At 44.2% G+C, this 17,890-nt stretch overlaps 2 protein-coding genes across 14 annotated transcripts in view; both read right to left on the reverse strand.

Moving 5' to 3' along the window:
* RABGEF1 (RAB guanine nucleotide exchange factor 1) overlaps window positions 1–1,400 on the reverse strand; it is an 88,203-nt gene extending 86,803 nt beyond the window's left edge. Inside the window, exon 1 of one of the 7 annotated variants that reach the window (XR_012326041.1) lies at window positions 1,009–1,400. Coding sequence is in view for 5 of the 7 variants with exons in the window: in XM_019921908.3 (XP_019777467.1) it covers window positions 1,009–1,152 (144 nt within the window). In the remaining 2 variants the exon portion in view is untranslated. The remainder of the gene's footprint in view (window positions 1–1,008) is intronic. The other 6 variants (XM_019921908.3, XM_033841103.2, XM_033841105.2 and 3 more) reach the window with 6 other exon arrangements.
* Window positions 1,401–9,821: 8,421 nt separating this feature from the next.
* The window catches only part of TPST1 (tyrosylprotein sulfotransferase 1), a 185,529-nt gene continuing 177,460 nt past the window's right edge, over window positions 9,822–17,890 (reverse strand). For 3 of the 7 annotated variants that reach the window (XR_012326042.1, XM_073792053.1, XM_019921876.3), the window contains 3 exons: window positions 16,580–16,630; window positions 12,871–12,917; window positions 9,822–10,390 (listed from right to left, as the gene is read on the reverse strand). Coding sequence is in view for 6 of the 7 variants with exons in the window: in XM_073792053.1 (XP_073648154.1) it covers window positions 12,872–12,917; window positions 16,580–16,630 (97 nt within the window). In the remaining variant the exon portion in view is untranslated. The other 4 variants (XM_073792055.1, XM_019921877.3, XM_073792054.1 and 1 more) reach the window with 4 other exon arrangements.

Below are 17,890 nucleotides of genomic sequence, written 5' to 3' on the forward strand. Positions count from 1 at the left end.
GTAATTTGTGAAAGAGCTGGCACTGGAGTGCTGGCCTATGGTCTCCGGGTCCTGTGCTTTTTTCCTCAAGCCACACCGTCTCACCAGTGACAGTGCACAAAAAATGGCACCCTGGGTCTCCAACGGTTCCCTTCTTTTTTTCCAATTACAAAGAGTCCTTCTGGAGATCTGCCCATTTTCACAACTGCCCCACGATGTTTAGAGTACTGGTTCGTAACCAAAGAGGACACTACAGTTCCCAGAGAGCCTCACCCAGCCCCATCGTGCCCCTCTGGGTCTCAGTCTCTTCACCTAGGACTCCACAGGTCATGTCTGCCACTACCTTAGCCCCTACCTCCTAGCCTCTGTCTTCACTGCCCAGCAGAGCCCCACCTTCCCTCCTTTCCCTTCTCTTGAGGGTCATTTCAGGTGTTCGTGTGATAGTGTCACATGCGTTAAGTAAGACCAGTGGAAGCCACTGTGCATCACAGCACAGCAGCTAGGAGGGAAAGCCATGGAGGTGTCAGGTGAGTGAGGCCACATCTATTAACTGGCCTGCTTCTTATCTGCACACAGCCCGTAACCCCACTCTCTGGGCAGCTGGAGACTGGGTTTGGGCAACCACTGAGGCCTCCTCTTGGATTCTCTAGGAGACACTATCATCTCTTGGGGCGCCAAGGGCCCCTTCCCACGGCCTACCCTCCCTCCTCCAGTAGGTAAGGTGGGACATAGGGATGGGAGTACCAACCCTGCTGGCAGTGAATCCTGGAAGGAGGGGGATGGGAGGGCCAGGTGCCGCCTGGGGCAGGGAAGACACACCTGGTGCATTTCGGGGGTGGGGTGGGGTCGGGTGGTGGGTGGGAGCGGGGTGGGCAGGGGAGCACGGCTCCTCTGGCGCCGCCCTCAGCCCGACCCCCACCGCTGCCTCAGCGCGGCAGCGCTGCTCACATCCCAAGGTCAGCTCTGCCTGGCACCGGCTCCTCCCCCCGCGCCCCTTCCCGCACCCCCGCACGCCCTCGGTCCAGGTACCTCCTGCGGCAGGAGAGGCAGTGCGTGCCCCGCCTGCGTGGCTGTCGGGGTGGCCGGCTCCAGAAAGTCGTCTTCGGCGTCGGAGCTGGACATGGCACCGTCCGGGCGACGGCTGTCTGGCTCCCGCCCCGTGACTACCACCATCCCTCTGGCTCTGGGCAGTGGGCGCGGCTTCAGGCGGGCGGGAGGGCGGCGGCCCGGGTACTAGCACCCAGCAGCGCCTGGCATGACGCGGCGCGGCCGACGGGCGGGGCCGGAGGGGCGGAGAGCGCAGCGCGCGCGGGCCGGAGGGCCGTCGCTCCCTCAGCGCCGACGGGCTCGCCGACCACCCTGACGACCGCAGGGCGACCGGCCTGACCCGGTCGCCTGCCGTTATTGGCCGAACCCCTGCTGGCTTCCTACCCTGATTGGCAGGAAGCTCGCCCAATCGCAGAGCAGGCAGCGCTTTCAGCCAGCGTCTAAGTGGCCACCGGGAGCCGGACCGGCTGGCCTGCCCTGCTCTGATTGGCCCTCTGGCCAGCAGGCGCGCCCTCTCCAGCCAGCTAACACTGGCTCGGCGCGCTGGGTGCGCGCGAGGCCCCCACCTCTAAGCCAGGCCTTTTTATAGGCTTGGGGAGTGGCTCCCGCGTCCAAGTCCACACCTAGAAACCTGAGACGAGGGAGGGCTAGTGACTTAATCGTTCGTACGTTTCCAGGGCAACGGGTCCTGTGCATCCCTGGGCGTCGAAGGCCAGGGAAATCTGGGAGGACCAGGTCACCTCAATAGAGAGCCTGAGCATCCTTTCCTGGAGGATTGTGAGGGAGGACGGCTGAGGTCACTGAGGTTGTAGGAGAGGAAGGGCAGCACTGCGACAGGGGCTGGCTCTCCTCTAACCACAAGGGTAAAACCTGGGTCTCCAGTCTTTCCTGATTGACTCAAGCAGCAGTCCGAAAAGGAAACTCAAAATAGGGGCAGTTGAGTTCAATTAAGAATGACAGTGACTCTCCACCCTCTATGTGTCAGTTCTTCTGCTGGGCACCTGGAGACACAGATGGAAACAGGCCCTGTCCAAAGAAGCTCACAGGCTGCTGAGGCAGAGTCCAGCCTGGTCCAACACATCTGTCGGCAGCCTCGGATGCTGTGTCCCCTGGCATGACAGGGTCAGCTCAGAGACTCTCCTAGGGGGCCAAGGTTTTAGCTCTTCAAACCATTTTTACACCCAGTTCCTCATTTGAATCTCACATTGTTGTGACAGAAAAGGAAACTGAGTCCTAGAAGATTAGAACAGCTTCAGGGAGGTCAGCCATGAGCAAGAGGCACAGCACTTCCTCTTTGGACCAATCACACTCCCAGCTGTTAGGAGTCTCCTAGGTCAGTGTTTTCTCCAAATATACTTGCATCAAAAGCACTGGAGGGAGAACTTGTTAAAATACAGATTCCCAGCCCTACCTCCAGAGAATCTGATTTAGTCCATCTGGGATGAAGCCCTTGAATTTGCATTCCTAACAAACTCCCAGGTAATTTTTTTTTTAATATTTATTTATTTGGTTGCACCAGGTCTTAGTTGCAGCACGTGGGCCCCTTAGTTGTGGCAGGCGGGCGCCTTAGTTGTAGCATGCAAACTCTTAGTTGCGGCATGCGTGTGGAATCTAGTTCCCTGACTGGGTATCCAACCTGGGCTCCCTGCATTGGGAGCACGGAGTCTTATCCAGTGCACCACCAGGGAAGTCCCACTCTAGGTAATTCTGATGCTGCAAGTCCTTGAATCACATTTTGAATGGCACTGCCCTAAAGAAGGCCCCCTGAGGCCATCTCTTAGCTATCACTACCTGCTCCAGCCTTTCTCAACAATATCTATAACAAAATTTCCTCTTTCCATCCTTTGGATGTTTCAGCTGTAATAGAAACTGCAATCCAAAGTGGCTTTAATAATAGGAGAATTTTATTATCTTACATAACAAGAAGTCTGAGTAGATTCTGGGTTGGTTCATTAAGTAACGCAACAAGGAGTTACCTGGACCAGCTTCCTTCCAGTTACCCACTCTGCCAGATGACCCCTCCTCCTCTAGGAATCCATATGAGGAAACCAGAGAGCTAAGGTCTATCAGAGTGACAGTTATTCCTACACCTTAAAGCAAGGCTGTATAAAGAGAATGGGACAGGAACCCCAGAGGCTCAGGAGGTAGGAAAATCCATGTGCAATCACGGTTACGTCACTGAATGTGTTGGAGTTTTCATCTTCCTCTTCAGCTGAGGATTTCCTTCAGGAATATAGTTTCCCAGTTGGTTCTGTTTACACGGTGGGGAGAAGTCCAAGGGCAGCCGCCTGGAATGAGGACTTGCTGACTGAGTAGGCAGGGGTTGGAGCAGGCGTTCTGGGAAAGCAGGGCAGTTTGCTGGCAGTGGCCATCCCCACCCTGCAGTGAAATGACTTCCAGGCCAGTTCGCTTGAGGGCTGTAGGGAAGGGTCAGTGAGCCTCGGCGGGGGGGTGGGGGTGGGGGGGGGATGGGTAGCACATGGCCGCGCAGAGGTGTGGGCTGCTCTCAGAACACGAGCACTTATAGCCCTGGGATTACTTTTCCTCCAGGAGTCAACCAAAAAAAGAGTCCTACAGGCATGGAGTCCTGAGATTAGTCAATTGGATTCTGTTCTCCATGCCTCACCAAAGAAAAAACCTTTTGAATGGCAACAGATTAACAAAGTGCTGATTCAGCTACTGAATTTTTTCTCCAATTCTAATTTATTCAACAATAACGGAAATGAAAACGGTAACAAAAGCATCCATCTTCTTTTCCTTCCAGTTGGAGGACTCGCCTTTCCTTTCTCTCCCAGCCTTGAGGAGGAGGTTGTTTGCCAGCAGCTTCCCAAGGCACAGAAGCTTGGCTAAGGGCCCACTTGCTCTCAGCCCAGCTCAGCTCTCCCCCAGCCTCTGACACACCCCCATTCGTTAACCACTGCTGTTCTGTCTCCTGGACTTCTCTTCGCACAGTGCACAGGGTAAATGTGGCCGATGTTCAGATTGCCTCTCACATCTCGTTTCTGAACCCCTGTCCCCACCACCACCCCAGTGTGCCTCACTGAATGCTAGAACCTTGAAATCTAAAAGCTGCTTGTCTCATGGTACCTTGCATCCTGGGTTCCACAGGTGACCTAACTTCACCAAGCAGATCCCTGCACTTGAGATTTGGAGGGGGAAAGTGAACACTGAGTTGGAGGCCAGGCTTCTTGCTCTTTCGGTGGGCAAGTTTGGATATGGAAGTGTTAAAAGCGTTTCCTTTTTGCTGTGGCTGTAGCAGAGGTCCCATGTTGGTCTTTGCCTTCCTGGGTGTCAGAAAGCAGGGTGGGGCATCCATTTTACTGTCTCATTACTCTCTGTAATCAACCTCCAAGGTCCAGCACAATGCCTGGCATATAGTAGCAACTCAGTAGATGAATACATGAAAGAAATTTGTGCTGTGATCACATTCAAAGAGTTACCTCTCCATGTAGATTTTTTTCTCATGTATTTTATTGGTATTATTAGTATATAAGGGCATGGATTGTTGCTGGTATCATAGAGGTAGGGAATTCCAGGATGCCATCATGCTGGGCTGGTGGGAAGGGGCTCCCCTCAAGTTGTGAGAGGTCCTAGGGGTGTTATTCAGAGCAGAACATTTGTGGGGGGGGCTCTTTGGTTTGGAGTACACACTGGTAACCATGGATGTTTTCACTGTGCAAGATGATATGGGCCCCAAAAGTGCTCTCACCCCAAGCTCTTTATAGGTAAGCTTTTGATGAATGTTGTTTTTCATTTATTACTTCATTATAATAAAACAAATAACATAAAATATAGATGCAAAAATAACTCACATCCAACAGCACAAACTAACACAACACTGTAAATCAACTATACTCTAATAAAAACTAATTTAAAAAAATAACTCACATCCAGAATTCAATGAAAATAGTGTTTTATTTATGTGGTTTCAGCGTCCACAGTTGTCCTACCAGCTGCTGCCTATTACTCTCTCATCCCTTGTGTCTCTAAGGGAGCTCTTGTTCCAGTCACCTCTGGAAGCATTATGGTCAAACCCCACTGGCGGCTGGGTGAGTATCTTGGAGACACATCCCCAATTTTCCCTCCCATCCCCATGGCCCATTTGTGTGGCATTTCCACTGGTCTGTCAGTTCAGGTTTAAGCACTTCACAGTTTAAATATCTATCATTCAATATGATTCCATCAAGTGGAAAAATTATTTAGCTGGAAATATAATTCCCTGTACCCTGACAAGAAGTACCCTGTCTTTTAGTGTCCTCATCTCTTGGGGCCTCTCCACCATTCCACAGCCTTTCTTCCCCCAGGTACCCACACCCACTTAGAAACTGCCTTGTATTTGAGGCTGGGAGTGGCCTGCTTCTCTGAGGCAGTAAAAAAGTATCAGAGAAAAACCACTTGCCATTTGGGGGCTTCCTAGCTGCTAATATTTGTTCTGAACTGCCAGCTAAGAGTCCTTTGGTGAAACATTAAAATATCCTGAGGCAATATAGAATGAAAATAATCTATAAGAGTAGGGGTCTGAAAACGTTTTTTTTTTTTTTCTTCTTTTTTTTAAGGCCATGCTGTGTGGCATGTGGGATCTTAGTTCCCCAACCGGGGATTGAACCCATGACCCCTCAAGTGGAAGCGTGGAGTCTTAACCACTGAACTGCCAGGGAAGTCCCTGTAAAGGGCCAGAGAGTAAATATTTTTAGCTTAGCAGGCCACAGTCTTTGTCTCTACTCAACTCTGCTGCTGTTGAAGAAAAGCTGCCATACACAAGACATAAGTGATGTCATAGAGGTTATGTCATAAATTATGTTGTAAGACATAAATGGTGTGGTCAGATTTGACCCAATGGCTGTAGTTTACCAACCCCTACACAAGAGAAATAGATCAATTCTAAGTGCATTGTGATCTTTTCAAATGTACTCCATCTAAATGTCCTAATAGCTAATACTCAGCTTCATTTCTTGTTTTTTTTAAAATTTTTCTTCTTCTTTTTTGTTTTTTTTTAAACAAACCTTTGTGTCGAGGGTTGACTTTCAATAGATCTCAGCGCAGTTTCATTTCTAATTCAAGTCTCATTTACTCATTTGTGAAGAACAACCAATAGCCAAGTCTTCAGATTATTAACACTACTAATTTTTCATCAAAAGAAGTAGCTAAATGAGACTTACCAGAAAATAAATGAACTGAAAGTCCACGTTAAGTCTCACTGGATGGGTAGGCTTGGGTAAGTTACAGCACTACTCTAGACCCCCGATTTTATCTCTAAGATTAGGCCGGTTCAATTTCGATTTCTCTTTTCTAAAAAATTCTCATTGTTTTTCACTTTTTTACTTAAAGTAATTCATGCCGAATCTAGAAAACAGAGTTAAGCACAAAGAAAATAAGAATTCCCCAAAACTCCAACATAAAGAGATAACAAGGGACACTGGCACATGTCCTTTCTGTTTTCTATCAATTTAGTGACTCTAGTTTTCTGTCTACCCTTTCAATCATAAAAGTGGGAGCACACTAAACAGCTTTGTGATTTCAAATTTTCACTTAATGTAACATGAACATTTTTCCTGTTATGAAATATTTTTCTACAATACTGTATTAGCTGAAGAGTATTCTGTTACGTGGATGTACCATAATTCATTTAACTAAGCCCCCCCCTTTTGTTAAGTTTTTTTTCCAGTTTTTTGTTTCTATAAACTTCATTGCAACGGACATCTTTGTAGAGAAAGCTTTGCACACCTTTGTGATATATTTCCCTAATTTCCCTAATTCTTGTAACTTTTAACACTTTTTCATACGTTCAGCAGTTATTCCATGTTTGACCAACAGAGGGCATTTAAGGCTTTCCTTCTCAGGGCAAGGCCACAGCCATTTCTACAGTATACAACAACAAAAATAGTGGTTTTATTGTGAAGAATGATTCAATTTTGGATGTTCAGTAATAATCAGCAAACTCCAAAGGGAGAATCAAAGTCATTTATTTTTCTGTCTAGCCAGAATCACCCCCCCCAAAAAAAACCCTCAAATGACGAGCTTTGTTAGGACTTAAACCCAAAATGAATAAAAATGATCTTTTGCTCAGAATAACAAAGTGACTGCTCTGCTTTAAGCAAAGGCCTAAATTCCCTGCAGAAGACTGTTGGGTAGTGACAAACAATCAGGAAAGGGAACTCAATGCTGAAATTACTGACCTTGCCAGAGAAAAGCTCAGACAGCCCCCAGGATCAGTAGCTCCCTAGAAAAACAAATTTTGGGGCAACACTGAATGGAGTCCTGCCTAGACTATTACTTACTCGTCACCTACTAAGCCAGGTTGTCATAGGTAATACTATAGGTTTTGTTAGATAAGCTTGAAATAATTGTTTTCTGTACATTTTTCTTGATTTTCACCAAGACCATAAATTCCCAAGGGCAGCAATCTGCCTATACTTCTTAGCAAATTACTAAGTACAAGGGAGGTATTTAAATAGTTGTCACTCAATGCTAATGACAAGTTTTTATTCTAGTATAAAGATGATTACTGAAGGTAGAGTGGTGGTTAAGGGTGTAGGCTCTGGAGCCAGGTTGCCTGTATTTGTATTCTGATCCCGTCACTTACTAGCTGGTCTAGAAAGCTGGTACTGCCTCCCAAGCCAATGTCTATAAAATGCAGGTAGTCACAGTACCTACCTCAGACAGTGATTTTGAGAATTAAATGAGTTTAAACATGTAAACTCAGGCACAGGATCTAGACAATGAGAAGCTGTTGATAAATGTTTCTAGAATGATTACGTGGCTAAGTGATTACTAAGATTTTTTTCTCTCATTTAAAAATTCTCTGATTCTTCATGGATGATGCTCTCTCCAGCCTCCTCCTGCAGCCACTGAGGACGCCAGCCTCTCCCTGGCTCCACAGGCTCACCCGCTGGCTATAGCCATGGCTGTGCTGGCCCTGGGCAGCTCTCTGATCTTCACAGGCAACACATCTACCCTGGTCCCTTACCCCGTTATCAATTTTTATTTAATTTAAAAAAATATTTATTTATTTTATTTTTGGCTGCGTTGGGTCTTAGCTGCGGCACTTGGGATCTGCAGTGCGTGGGCCCTTCCTTGAGGCACATGGGCTCCAGACTGTGCAGGCTCAGTAGCTGTGGCGCGCGGGCTTAGTTGCCCCGCGGCACGTGGGATCTTAGTTCCCCAACCAGGGATCGAACCTGCGTCCCCTGCATTGGAAGGTGGATTCTTAACCACTGGACCACCAGGGAAGTCCCCCAGTTACCAATTTTTTAATTTTACTCCAGGCATCTTTCATTTGTTTGGCAGGAATTCCATTTGATTCCATCAAATCACAACATCTCACAAATATAGTCATCTTCCTACAGGTCTTCTAAGATGTCACATGGAACAGAAATGCTTTGCTTCGCAAGGCTCAAGAGAAATGTGCTCAGACCAGAAAGAAGGCTTTGTGAAGGAGGGAATGTCAACAGGGAGGGAGATATTACAGCATCTGCTTCTCCGGGCCAGTTGTGCAGCGGTTTCTTCTTTCCTGAGTCAGCTGTTTTTGTGCGGTGGTTCTCTGCCCTTTTCCTATTCCAATACATTCCCACTCATGACAGTGGAGTCTCCAGGGGTGGGCAGGCGTAGGGAATAAAAATCCTTATGTTCACCTAGGGGCGCGTATTGGAGTCAGGATGGGTTATAGTTTAGAAATGTCCTCGCCTCCCATTCTGATAGGCTCTAGAGGGATATGTGACCTCCTCCCTACAATGCTGGTAACATAAGACTAACACAAGAAATAAGCAAAAAACCAAAACCAAAAACAAATTATGTTACGCTGAAGCTGATTTTATTGCTATCTGGAGGCTGGAGCAGTAACTAGAGCAGTAACAAGAAATGGGACTTACAACAGCTGAGCCCTTAACAGGGCTGGGATTTCCCAGGGAGAGGGGAGAGGGGATTAGGTTTCTGGGCATCTGGAAGAAGCAGAAAGCAGAGTGTAAGGAGACAGGGAAGAGGTGTACTGTTCACAAGTGGGTGGTGAGGCTACACTGCAGAGACAGAACAGTTTACATGTAACGTGCGAGGCATCGGAGAATCAAAGAAGGTTTTTGAACAAAAGAGTGACTTAAGACACAGTGCTGAACAAAGGATTGATGTGGCAGCAGTATTAATTTTCAGTTGAAGGGAACACGGCTAGGGGCGTGGAGCAGAAAGAAGGATACTAGAGTCAGGCTTAGATACCAGGTCACCACTGTGGCAGTAGCTGAGGGGCCTTGTGTACGTGGCTTGACCTGGCTGAGCCTCTGTTTCTTCATCTGAAAATGATATGTTAGAAGTTTCTGTCTGGGAGGATTAATCATTTACCAAATATTTTACTAGGTTCTTACAATGTGCCAGACATTCTGCTAGGTGTCAGGGGTACAAAAATGGACAAGAAAAGACATAGTCTCTGTCTTCCAGGAACTTACCATCTAGTATAAGAGATAGACAATTTAAGAAGTTAAGAAACATTAAAAACTGCAAAGTGTGATAAGGTGATATTGTGAATAAGGCAGGCAGGAAGGGGATCAGGGAAAGTCTTTCTGAGGAATTAGAATTTATGGAGACCAGAGAATTGAGAAGGAAAGAGAAGAACAGGATTCTGAGACAAAAGGATGGTAGCAGGTCTCTCTGAAATAAATTATAGCAAAAACTTCACTAAGAAATTATGATATATAGAGGGGAATATCTAAAATACAGCAACTGAAGAAACTGGTTTATCAGCTCATTATCTGATAGGTCTTATTGCTTCTCAGAAATCACAGTAATGAAAACATGTAAACTACCAGTGCTTCACATTTAAAGCTTTTATTTTGAAAAATAAAATACAAAAGCCATCAAGTTGTAAATGTATGTGGTAATTCCTCAACTTCTCAGAAACAATACAATGAATTATTTAAATAATTAAGATATTTAATATTATCCACATCAATACATTTAAACAGGTACAAGTGTTCTACAAAACATTAGAACATGTACAGACAACCTATTCCAAGATGAAATTACCCAATTTTGCTTACAGAATCCCATCTTTAAACCCTCCCCTTGAAAACAAAGTTTGGAATCTGGTAAGAAAAGATGAGGACCAGAGCAGTTTTAAGAGAAAGCACACATCCTCTCTGGGCTCCTTCTCCACAGGCCCGTGCACGTAATCAAGAGCACTGTACTCGGGAAGAAGCAGGTCACTCAGGAGGGTCCGAATGTGTGCTGACATCCCACCCTCTCAGTGGGAAGAACTGGCAAATGAGAAAGAGATGCGGGCCATGGTACCTATGCTCCACTGATCTCAGCAGGGGACAGCCAGTTCTAGAAACAGCCAGTCCTAGAAACTTCTCTGCTGCTGAAAAGGCAGCAGTCTTCCCTAGGGCAAACAAACAGAATGTGTTACAGGTATGCAGTCAGTTTGTTCTCCCCTGCATGACACCGCCTCCTTTCCAGCTGTGGGCCTGGCACAAGCCAGGTAGACAGGTAGGGGGATGGACCATTATGAGAACAGCTACCTCAGGACTATGAGAGAGGCACACTCTCCCTCAGTCTGGGATGCTTTTAGATGCCTGCCAGTAGCTTCGATGTGCAACACAAAAGGATGGCAGCCAAAGCAAGGGCTGTTCCTGCCCATTTCTAAATGACTGCAACTGTCATCTGCAATTGAAGCTACTGCAGGGGCACTGACAGGGACGTCAAATGTCCAGGGGTCGAACATGCTGGCTCAGTATGAAAAAGTGGATACTGAGATTCTTTATAGGAAGCTTTAGGAAACACAGTGACTGTCGTTCATATGCCAAAGGGATCCGAAAGACAAGAGAAAGACTATGATTTGTCTTGAGATGCTTTGATGTCTTCCTAGCTTCTCCCGAGTCCTTCTCTCATTGCACGTGGGCACCTACAAGCCTCGATAAGCAAACAAGGATGAAATGCTGCTGTGGAGGCCACTCAAGGCTGGAGTCCACTGACACTGCATTCTGTCTTGTAAAACAGCTGGTCAGTAATGAATCCCTGTATGCATGTTTCCAGGAGGGAATTTATCTATACTTTTTTTTTTTTCCAGTACATGGGCCTCTCACTGCTGTGGCCTCTCGCGTCGCGGAGCACAGGCTCCGGATGCGCAGGCCCAGCAGCCATGGCCCACGTGCCCAGTCGCTCTGCGGCATGCGGGATCCTCCCGGACCGGGGCATGAACCCATGTCCCCTGCATCGGCAGGCGGACTCTCAACCACTGCGCCACCAGGGAAGCCCTATCTATACTTTTGAAAGTATTTTTGAATAAACAAAATTATCCAAGGCCTGATAACGGCTGTTATACCTGTATGCCCATCGAGTTGAAGTCTACATTTAGCATTTGCTTCTTAGCAAAAAAGGCAATCATAATTCCTAAAACCTATGAATATTAACTCACTGCCATCCGTGATTTTGACATGGCATAGCAGCATTCATGTGTTTTTTCTATCTATAATCTATTAGCACATAATCTATTAGCACACAGCAAGTCATAAAAACCTCTTATTCAAATCAAATTATTCAATCTCAATTTTCTCAACAGTAGAAGAGGAATAATATCACCTACTTGCCAGAGTGGTTTGAAACTTGAATGAAATCATTCATATATGTATGTATATGAATAATATATATATTTATTTTAGATATAATATAGTATATCCTATATCATATATACTATATATATATATATATATGATGCTTGGTATTTTACACCTGGTATGGAGTACACACTCAATACATGGTTATTATAAAAAATAAAAATAAAACAGCAAACAAAACTGTAAGAAAAAAACATTTTATTTTTTACTTTTTTATAATATGTTTTATTTTTATTTATTTTAGTATTTTATTTTATTTTACTTTATTTAATTTTTTTCCCCACACTGCACGGCTGTGGAACCTTACTTCCTCGACCAGGGATCAAACCCTGCCCCCTGTAGTGGAAGCACGGAGCCCTAACCCCTTGGCTGCTAGGGAATTCCCAGGAAAAATCATATTTTAAAGAAAGCTTTTCAAGTTCCAAATGATCTAAGGCATAACCAAAATATTCAGAGCAAAACAGAATCTTAAGAAAGTGTGGGATAGGGGTGTGAGGTCTGAGCAGCCATGTCAGGAGGTCTAGGTTCAGAAACCAGCTTTGCCACTAATTGGCTGGTATCCCTGGACATGCACCTGATGATTACTCAGATAGAAAGGGCTGATAAGTCCTGCTCCACACTGTAGCCTTTAACTACAATGAGACAACATAGGTTACAAACATTAAGACAGCATAATGCATTAACATCAGCAAGGTTGAAAAACCAACCAGGCAACTCCCGAAAATATTAGCGCAAAAACATCTGCACATCCAGCATACAGAGGAAGCAGTACAGGGTGGTGAAAGAATCCCCGGCTGGATGTCAGGAGACGGTGCTCTTTAGCCTTGGGTTTTTCCGACCTATGATGTGAACTTGACAAATCCTCTTTCTAGGATCAGTTTCCTTATCAGTAAACAGGGGGTTGAGGTTGATGGCCTTCAGGTTTCCTTCAGCTAAAATATTTTATCATTTTAAACCCCTCCTCATACTGAAAATAATAACTAACACTGTTTGAGTGCTTACTATGTGCCAGGCTTCTGGCAGACATTATCATGGTTAATTCTACCACTCTCTTATTAACATGGTCCTCATTTTACAGATGCAGAAACTAAGACACAGAGAAGTTAAGTAACTTGCTCAATGCCACACAGAGCCGAGATTCCAAAGCAGGTGAACTGACCCCAGGGCTGTGCCCTCCACCTGCTGCGCTGCCTCCCGAGAGCCTAAGCAGTGAAACCCAAAGACCCAGCAATGTCCCCAACCTCACCTCAAGTATGCAAGAGGTTCCTGGCTCTGTTATTCCACTTGCTCAGTCTGTGGAAGGAAGCAAAAGATGTTTTAACGTTGGTTAGCATGAGAAGTGACTGCTCTTGTCAAAATATCAGGTGTAGCTTGCAGGCTGTGATCAGAGACTTTCTAATGAATTCCGTCTGCTACTGTTGTATAATAAAGAAGATGACTGGCCTTTGGCTCTCGTTCCTGGTAGGGAGACTCTAAATTCTTGGAATTTTCCAGGTAACAGGAGTGTCTTTGTTATTCATGAGCCCCTTAGATCATACCTGAGTTTCTGCTAAGAGATGAGATGACTCAGGATGAGGGCTGGTCACCAGGAAGACCAACCTGTGATTTGAGGGTTGGGGCTCTGAGCCAGCCCAGCTTCTGGGAAGGGGACTATGACTGGGGATTGAGTTCAATTCCATGCGAATGAGTCAATCAATCATGCCTATGTACTTAGACTTCAGTAAAAACTCTGGATGCCAAAGTTCAGTGGAGCGCCCTGGTTGGTGATCATGCTGATGTGCTCTGAGGGAGAAGTACACTGATTCCACAGGGAATGGGCACAGAAACTCTGAGTCTGAGACTCTCCCAGACCTTGTCCTATGTGTCTCTTCATTTGGTTGGTCTTGAATTGTTTCCTTTATAACAAAACTATATATATATTTTTTGGCCACACCGTGTGGCTTGCGGGATCTTAGTTCCCCCACCAGTGATCGAATCCGGGCCCCCGGCAGTGGAAGTGCAGAGTCCTAACCACTGGACGCCAGGGAATTCCCAAGACTATAATCTTAAGTATAGCACTTTCCTGAGTTTTGTCAGAATTCTAGCTAAATGTAATCCTGAGAGTTCTGTGGGCTTCAGTTTTCTCATGTATTAGACGTTAAATAAAAGCCTTTTATAGGCTTTTTTCTACCATGTGTGTGATACATTAAATGAAACTAACCAGAACGGGGCTTGAAGTGCCTATGTTAAGTCTTTTGTCCAATTTTTTATTACCTTTTCCTTATTTATTTGTAGGAATTCTCTATACTGATGAATCTTTTGTTTCAAAAATTTCCCCCCCAAGCAGCCGCATGGCACAGGGATATTGGCTCGGTGCTTTGTGACAGCCTGGAGGGGTGGGATAGGGAGGGTGGGAGGGAGGGAGACGCAAGAGGGAAGACATATGGGAACATATGTTTATGTATGACTGATTCACTTTGTTATAAAGCAGACACTAACACACCATTGTAAAGCAATTATACCCCAATAAAGATGTTAAAAAAAAAAATTTCCCCCCCTTAAGGTGTCCTTTTTTACTGTCTTTATGATGCTTTCTAATAAGTAAATGTTCTCAATTTTAATGTAGTCCAAATTATCCATTTTAAAATTAATGATCCATAAAAAGAAACAAAATTGAGTTATTTGTAGTGAGGTGGTTGGACCTAGAGTCTGTCATACAGAGTGAAGTAAGTCAGAAAGAGAAAAACAAATACCGTATGCTAACACATATATATGGAATCTAAAAAAAAAAAGGTTATGAAGAACCTAGGGGCAGGACAGGAATAATGATGCAGATGTAGAGAATGGACTTGAGGACATGGGGAGGGGGAAGGGTAAGCTGGGACGAAGTAAGAGAGTGGCATGGACTAATATATACACTACCAAATGTAAAACAGATAGCTAGTGGGAAGCAGCCACATAACACAGGGAGATCAGCTCGGTGCTTTGTGACCACTTAGAGGGGTGGGATAGGGAGGGTGGAGACGCAAGAGGGAGGAGAAATGGGGATATATGTATATGTATAGCTGATTCACTTTGTTATAAAGCAGAAACTAACACACCATTGTAAACCAATTATACTCCAATAAAGATGTTTAAATAAATTAATTAATTTAATTAAATTAATGATCAGTATTTTTTATAACTCACTTAAGAAATCCCTCTCTTTTAAGGTCATGAAGATATTCTCCTTTATTGCCTCCTAGAAACTTTATTATTTTGCCTTTCACAGTTAGGCCTATAACCTACCTGGAAATGATTTTTATGTATGCTGCGAAGCAGGGGTGTCCCTTTAGTTTTAGTCTCAAATTCCCTTTCTTGACTCCTTCAGAATTACTATGCAAAACAGCCTTTGGATTTGACATTTCTTCAAGACTCTCCCTCTTGGATTATTCTCTGGCTCCAGTTACCATAGCCTGTGAGTGAGTGACAACTTGTTCACGAATCCATCCAGGTTTCTGGCACATCTTGCCCAGCCAAGGCTCAGGGCCCCTGTGCCCCTTTGTCTGCAAAAGTTGATCAGAGTCTTTTGGATAGGTAAGGAGTTCCTCTGAGAAGATCTTTTTTTTTCCTCTGACTCTTGAGGCCTTATTTCAATTTCTCACACATAAAAGTAATTCAGTAGACATTTTTTAAATGAATGAATGGATGGATTAAAATTAAATATATGTTAATAAGCATATACCATGAAAGTAGTTTAAAATAGTCAAGTAATATGTATCAGTTATTGATGGTTGTTATGAGACAAGGATCTGAGAAGACAGAGCCTTCAATCCTGGTGTGAGACACAGCTGCTCTTACAGAGAAGCCCATGTACTCTAGGCTTGCTTTAGGCAACACGACTTCACACAATCTGTGAGGTCCCCCTCAACAACCCAGATCTGGAACACTTTTAGAAACTGAGTTCAGTGCTGGGTCTTCATTTCCTATTAACAAGCTAATCACTGATAGCAGCAGCCTGGAGGCAACATGTATTATCACCATGCTGGACAGGGAAGTCTTCTGCTGGACTCAGGCTGTAGTCATTGATTTCTTCCCACTACTACATAGGAATGGCAGGTGATGCGCTCATGCAGGACACTCTGGGCTACTCTAGGCCTGTCGGCCATAACGTCACCTATTTCTCTTCAACTCAAGAAACAGTATTGGAATCCAAGTAAGTGACAGTGTGACATTACAAGGAGAACTCTGGATCTGTTTTAATTAATTTTTTAAAAAGTAAAAGTTATAAACTTCAAACTCATACCATCCATTCCCAACTTGGGGGACTTAGCAGTTGAGGGTCAATGGCTGTGTGTATAATGTATTCACAAGTCTTCTAGGCTCCAAATGAGAAAAATGAAAAGGCCATGGATGTATATGTAATAAGAACAAAGGGTGGCTATACATTTTTATTTCAAGTTAGGTATCAGAAGCCTGGAGCAGATTCACCAAGGCAGGCTCCTTATATGTGGAATACTGTGTGGCTTGTGGGCGACCTCAAGCAATCAGATTTTAGTTATCAATAAAGTATTTCCCTACTCTTGGAAGACACGGAGCCCTCTGAAATTCAAACTGTGTTAAATTGTTAAATTTAACAAGTCTGTTTAACACAGATTGTTAAAACCAACAATTACCAGAAGCCAGTCTTTCTTTCTTTTTTCTGTTTTTTAACATCTTTATTGGAGTATAATTGCTTTACAATGGTGTGTTAGCTTCTGTTTTATAACAAAGTGAATCAGCTATACATATACATATATCCCCACATCTCCTCCCTCTGGCGTCTCCCTCCCACCCTCCCTATCCCACCCCTCTAGGTGGTCACAAAGCACCGAGCTGATATCCCAGCAGAAGCCAGTCTTTCTACCACCAGCACATAGATTTATCTCTTTGAAAAGATTACTTCAATGCAAGAGCCCATCTTATTGTGTATCAAGAGGAGGAAGCAGACACAGTACCTGAGGTTTTCCTTTAAGAAATTCAGGTAGCTGAAATTCTCCTTTATAGACCTGGAAAAACAAAGCCAAGTATGAGTTTAAGGAAACAGGTACTGTCATCATCACTTTGGGATGCTTGCAAGGACTGATAGTGGATGGGTTCACTGCTTCATTTTTGGCAAGTTTTAGAACGGGAAGGAAGCCCGTCAGTGCAGAAGCAGCCTGAGTTGAGGACTGAGTGAAATCCCTGTTCACTCTGACCCCACTTGCTCTACTTTTGCCTGGGTGCTCCCAACTTGTGGGCTGGCTGGGAGAGGGCGTAGAGTCTCTGAAGAAGAAAGAAAAGCATCCTAACATTCCAAGTTCCAATCATTTTAGCTGAGAGAGAAAGCAAGCCCAAGCCTTCTCTCTCCAGCAACCAACACAGAATTCACATAATTTAGGAATAGGCTCCTCCTGATTTCCTTCTGACATCTCCAACCCTACAACTCTGGATTTAATTCAGCTTTACTTTTCTTAATGTACCCAATATTCCCATAATAATTTGAATATTAGGTGGTTCTTAAAATGATATATACTTTTAACCTTGTAAAATCTTATAATTAAAAACTTACTCTTTTCAACATATAAAAGTATGTTTCTAATAGCAGCAATAATTAGGCAATAGTTTTTTAAAAGGTGTATAAGATGCTTACATAGAAAACTATAAAATATTATTGAGAGAAATTAAAGACCAAATAAATAGAGAGACATACCACTTTCAGGGATTGTAACATTCAACATAGTAAAGCTGTCCATTCTCCTCAAAGGATTTCCAATAAAAATTCTAGCATGCTTTTTTGGGGTAGGGGTAGGGGTAGGGGTAGGGATAGGGGTAGGAATAATTTCAAGCTGATTGTAGAAGTTTTATGGAAATGCATAGGGCCAAGAATAATCAAGGTAATCTTAAAAAGAACAAAGTGGAAGGACTTATTCTATCATAATAGAATATTATACACCTATACATACAAAAAACATAGCTATAATCAAGACGGTAAGGTTTTGGCATGAGGATAGACAAATATATTAATGAAACAAAATGAAGAGTCCAGAAACAGACCCCCATTTAGAGATAACTGGTTTATGACAAAGGTGGCACTGCAGAGCAGTACAGTTAGAACGAATAAATAAATGTGTTTATCTATATAATGATATGCCATACTGCAATTTTAAAAATGAACTACTACTAAACCAACAATGTAGATGAATCCCAACACATAATGATGAGGAGAAACAAGCCAGATCTCCAAAAATAATATACTATTGACACATGTCTCCATTTAAAACTTTTAA

This window comes from Tursiops truncatus, chromosome 15 (assembly GCF_011762595.2).
Source record: "Tursiops truncatus isolate mTurTru1 chromosome 15, mTurTru1.mat.Y, whole genome shotgun sequence".
In the NCBI taxonomy this organism is placed as follows: Eukaryota; Metazoa; Chordata; class Mammalia; order Artiodactyla; family Delphinidae; genus Tursiops; species Tursiops truncatus.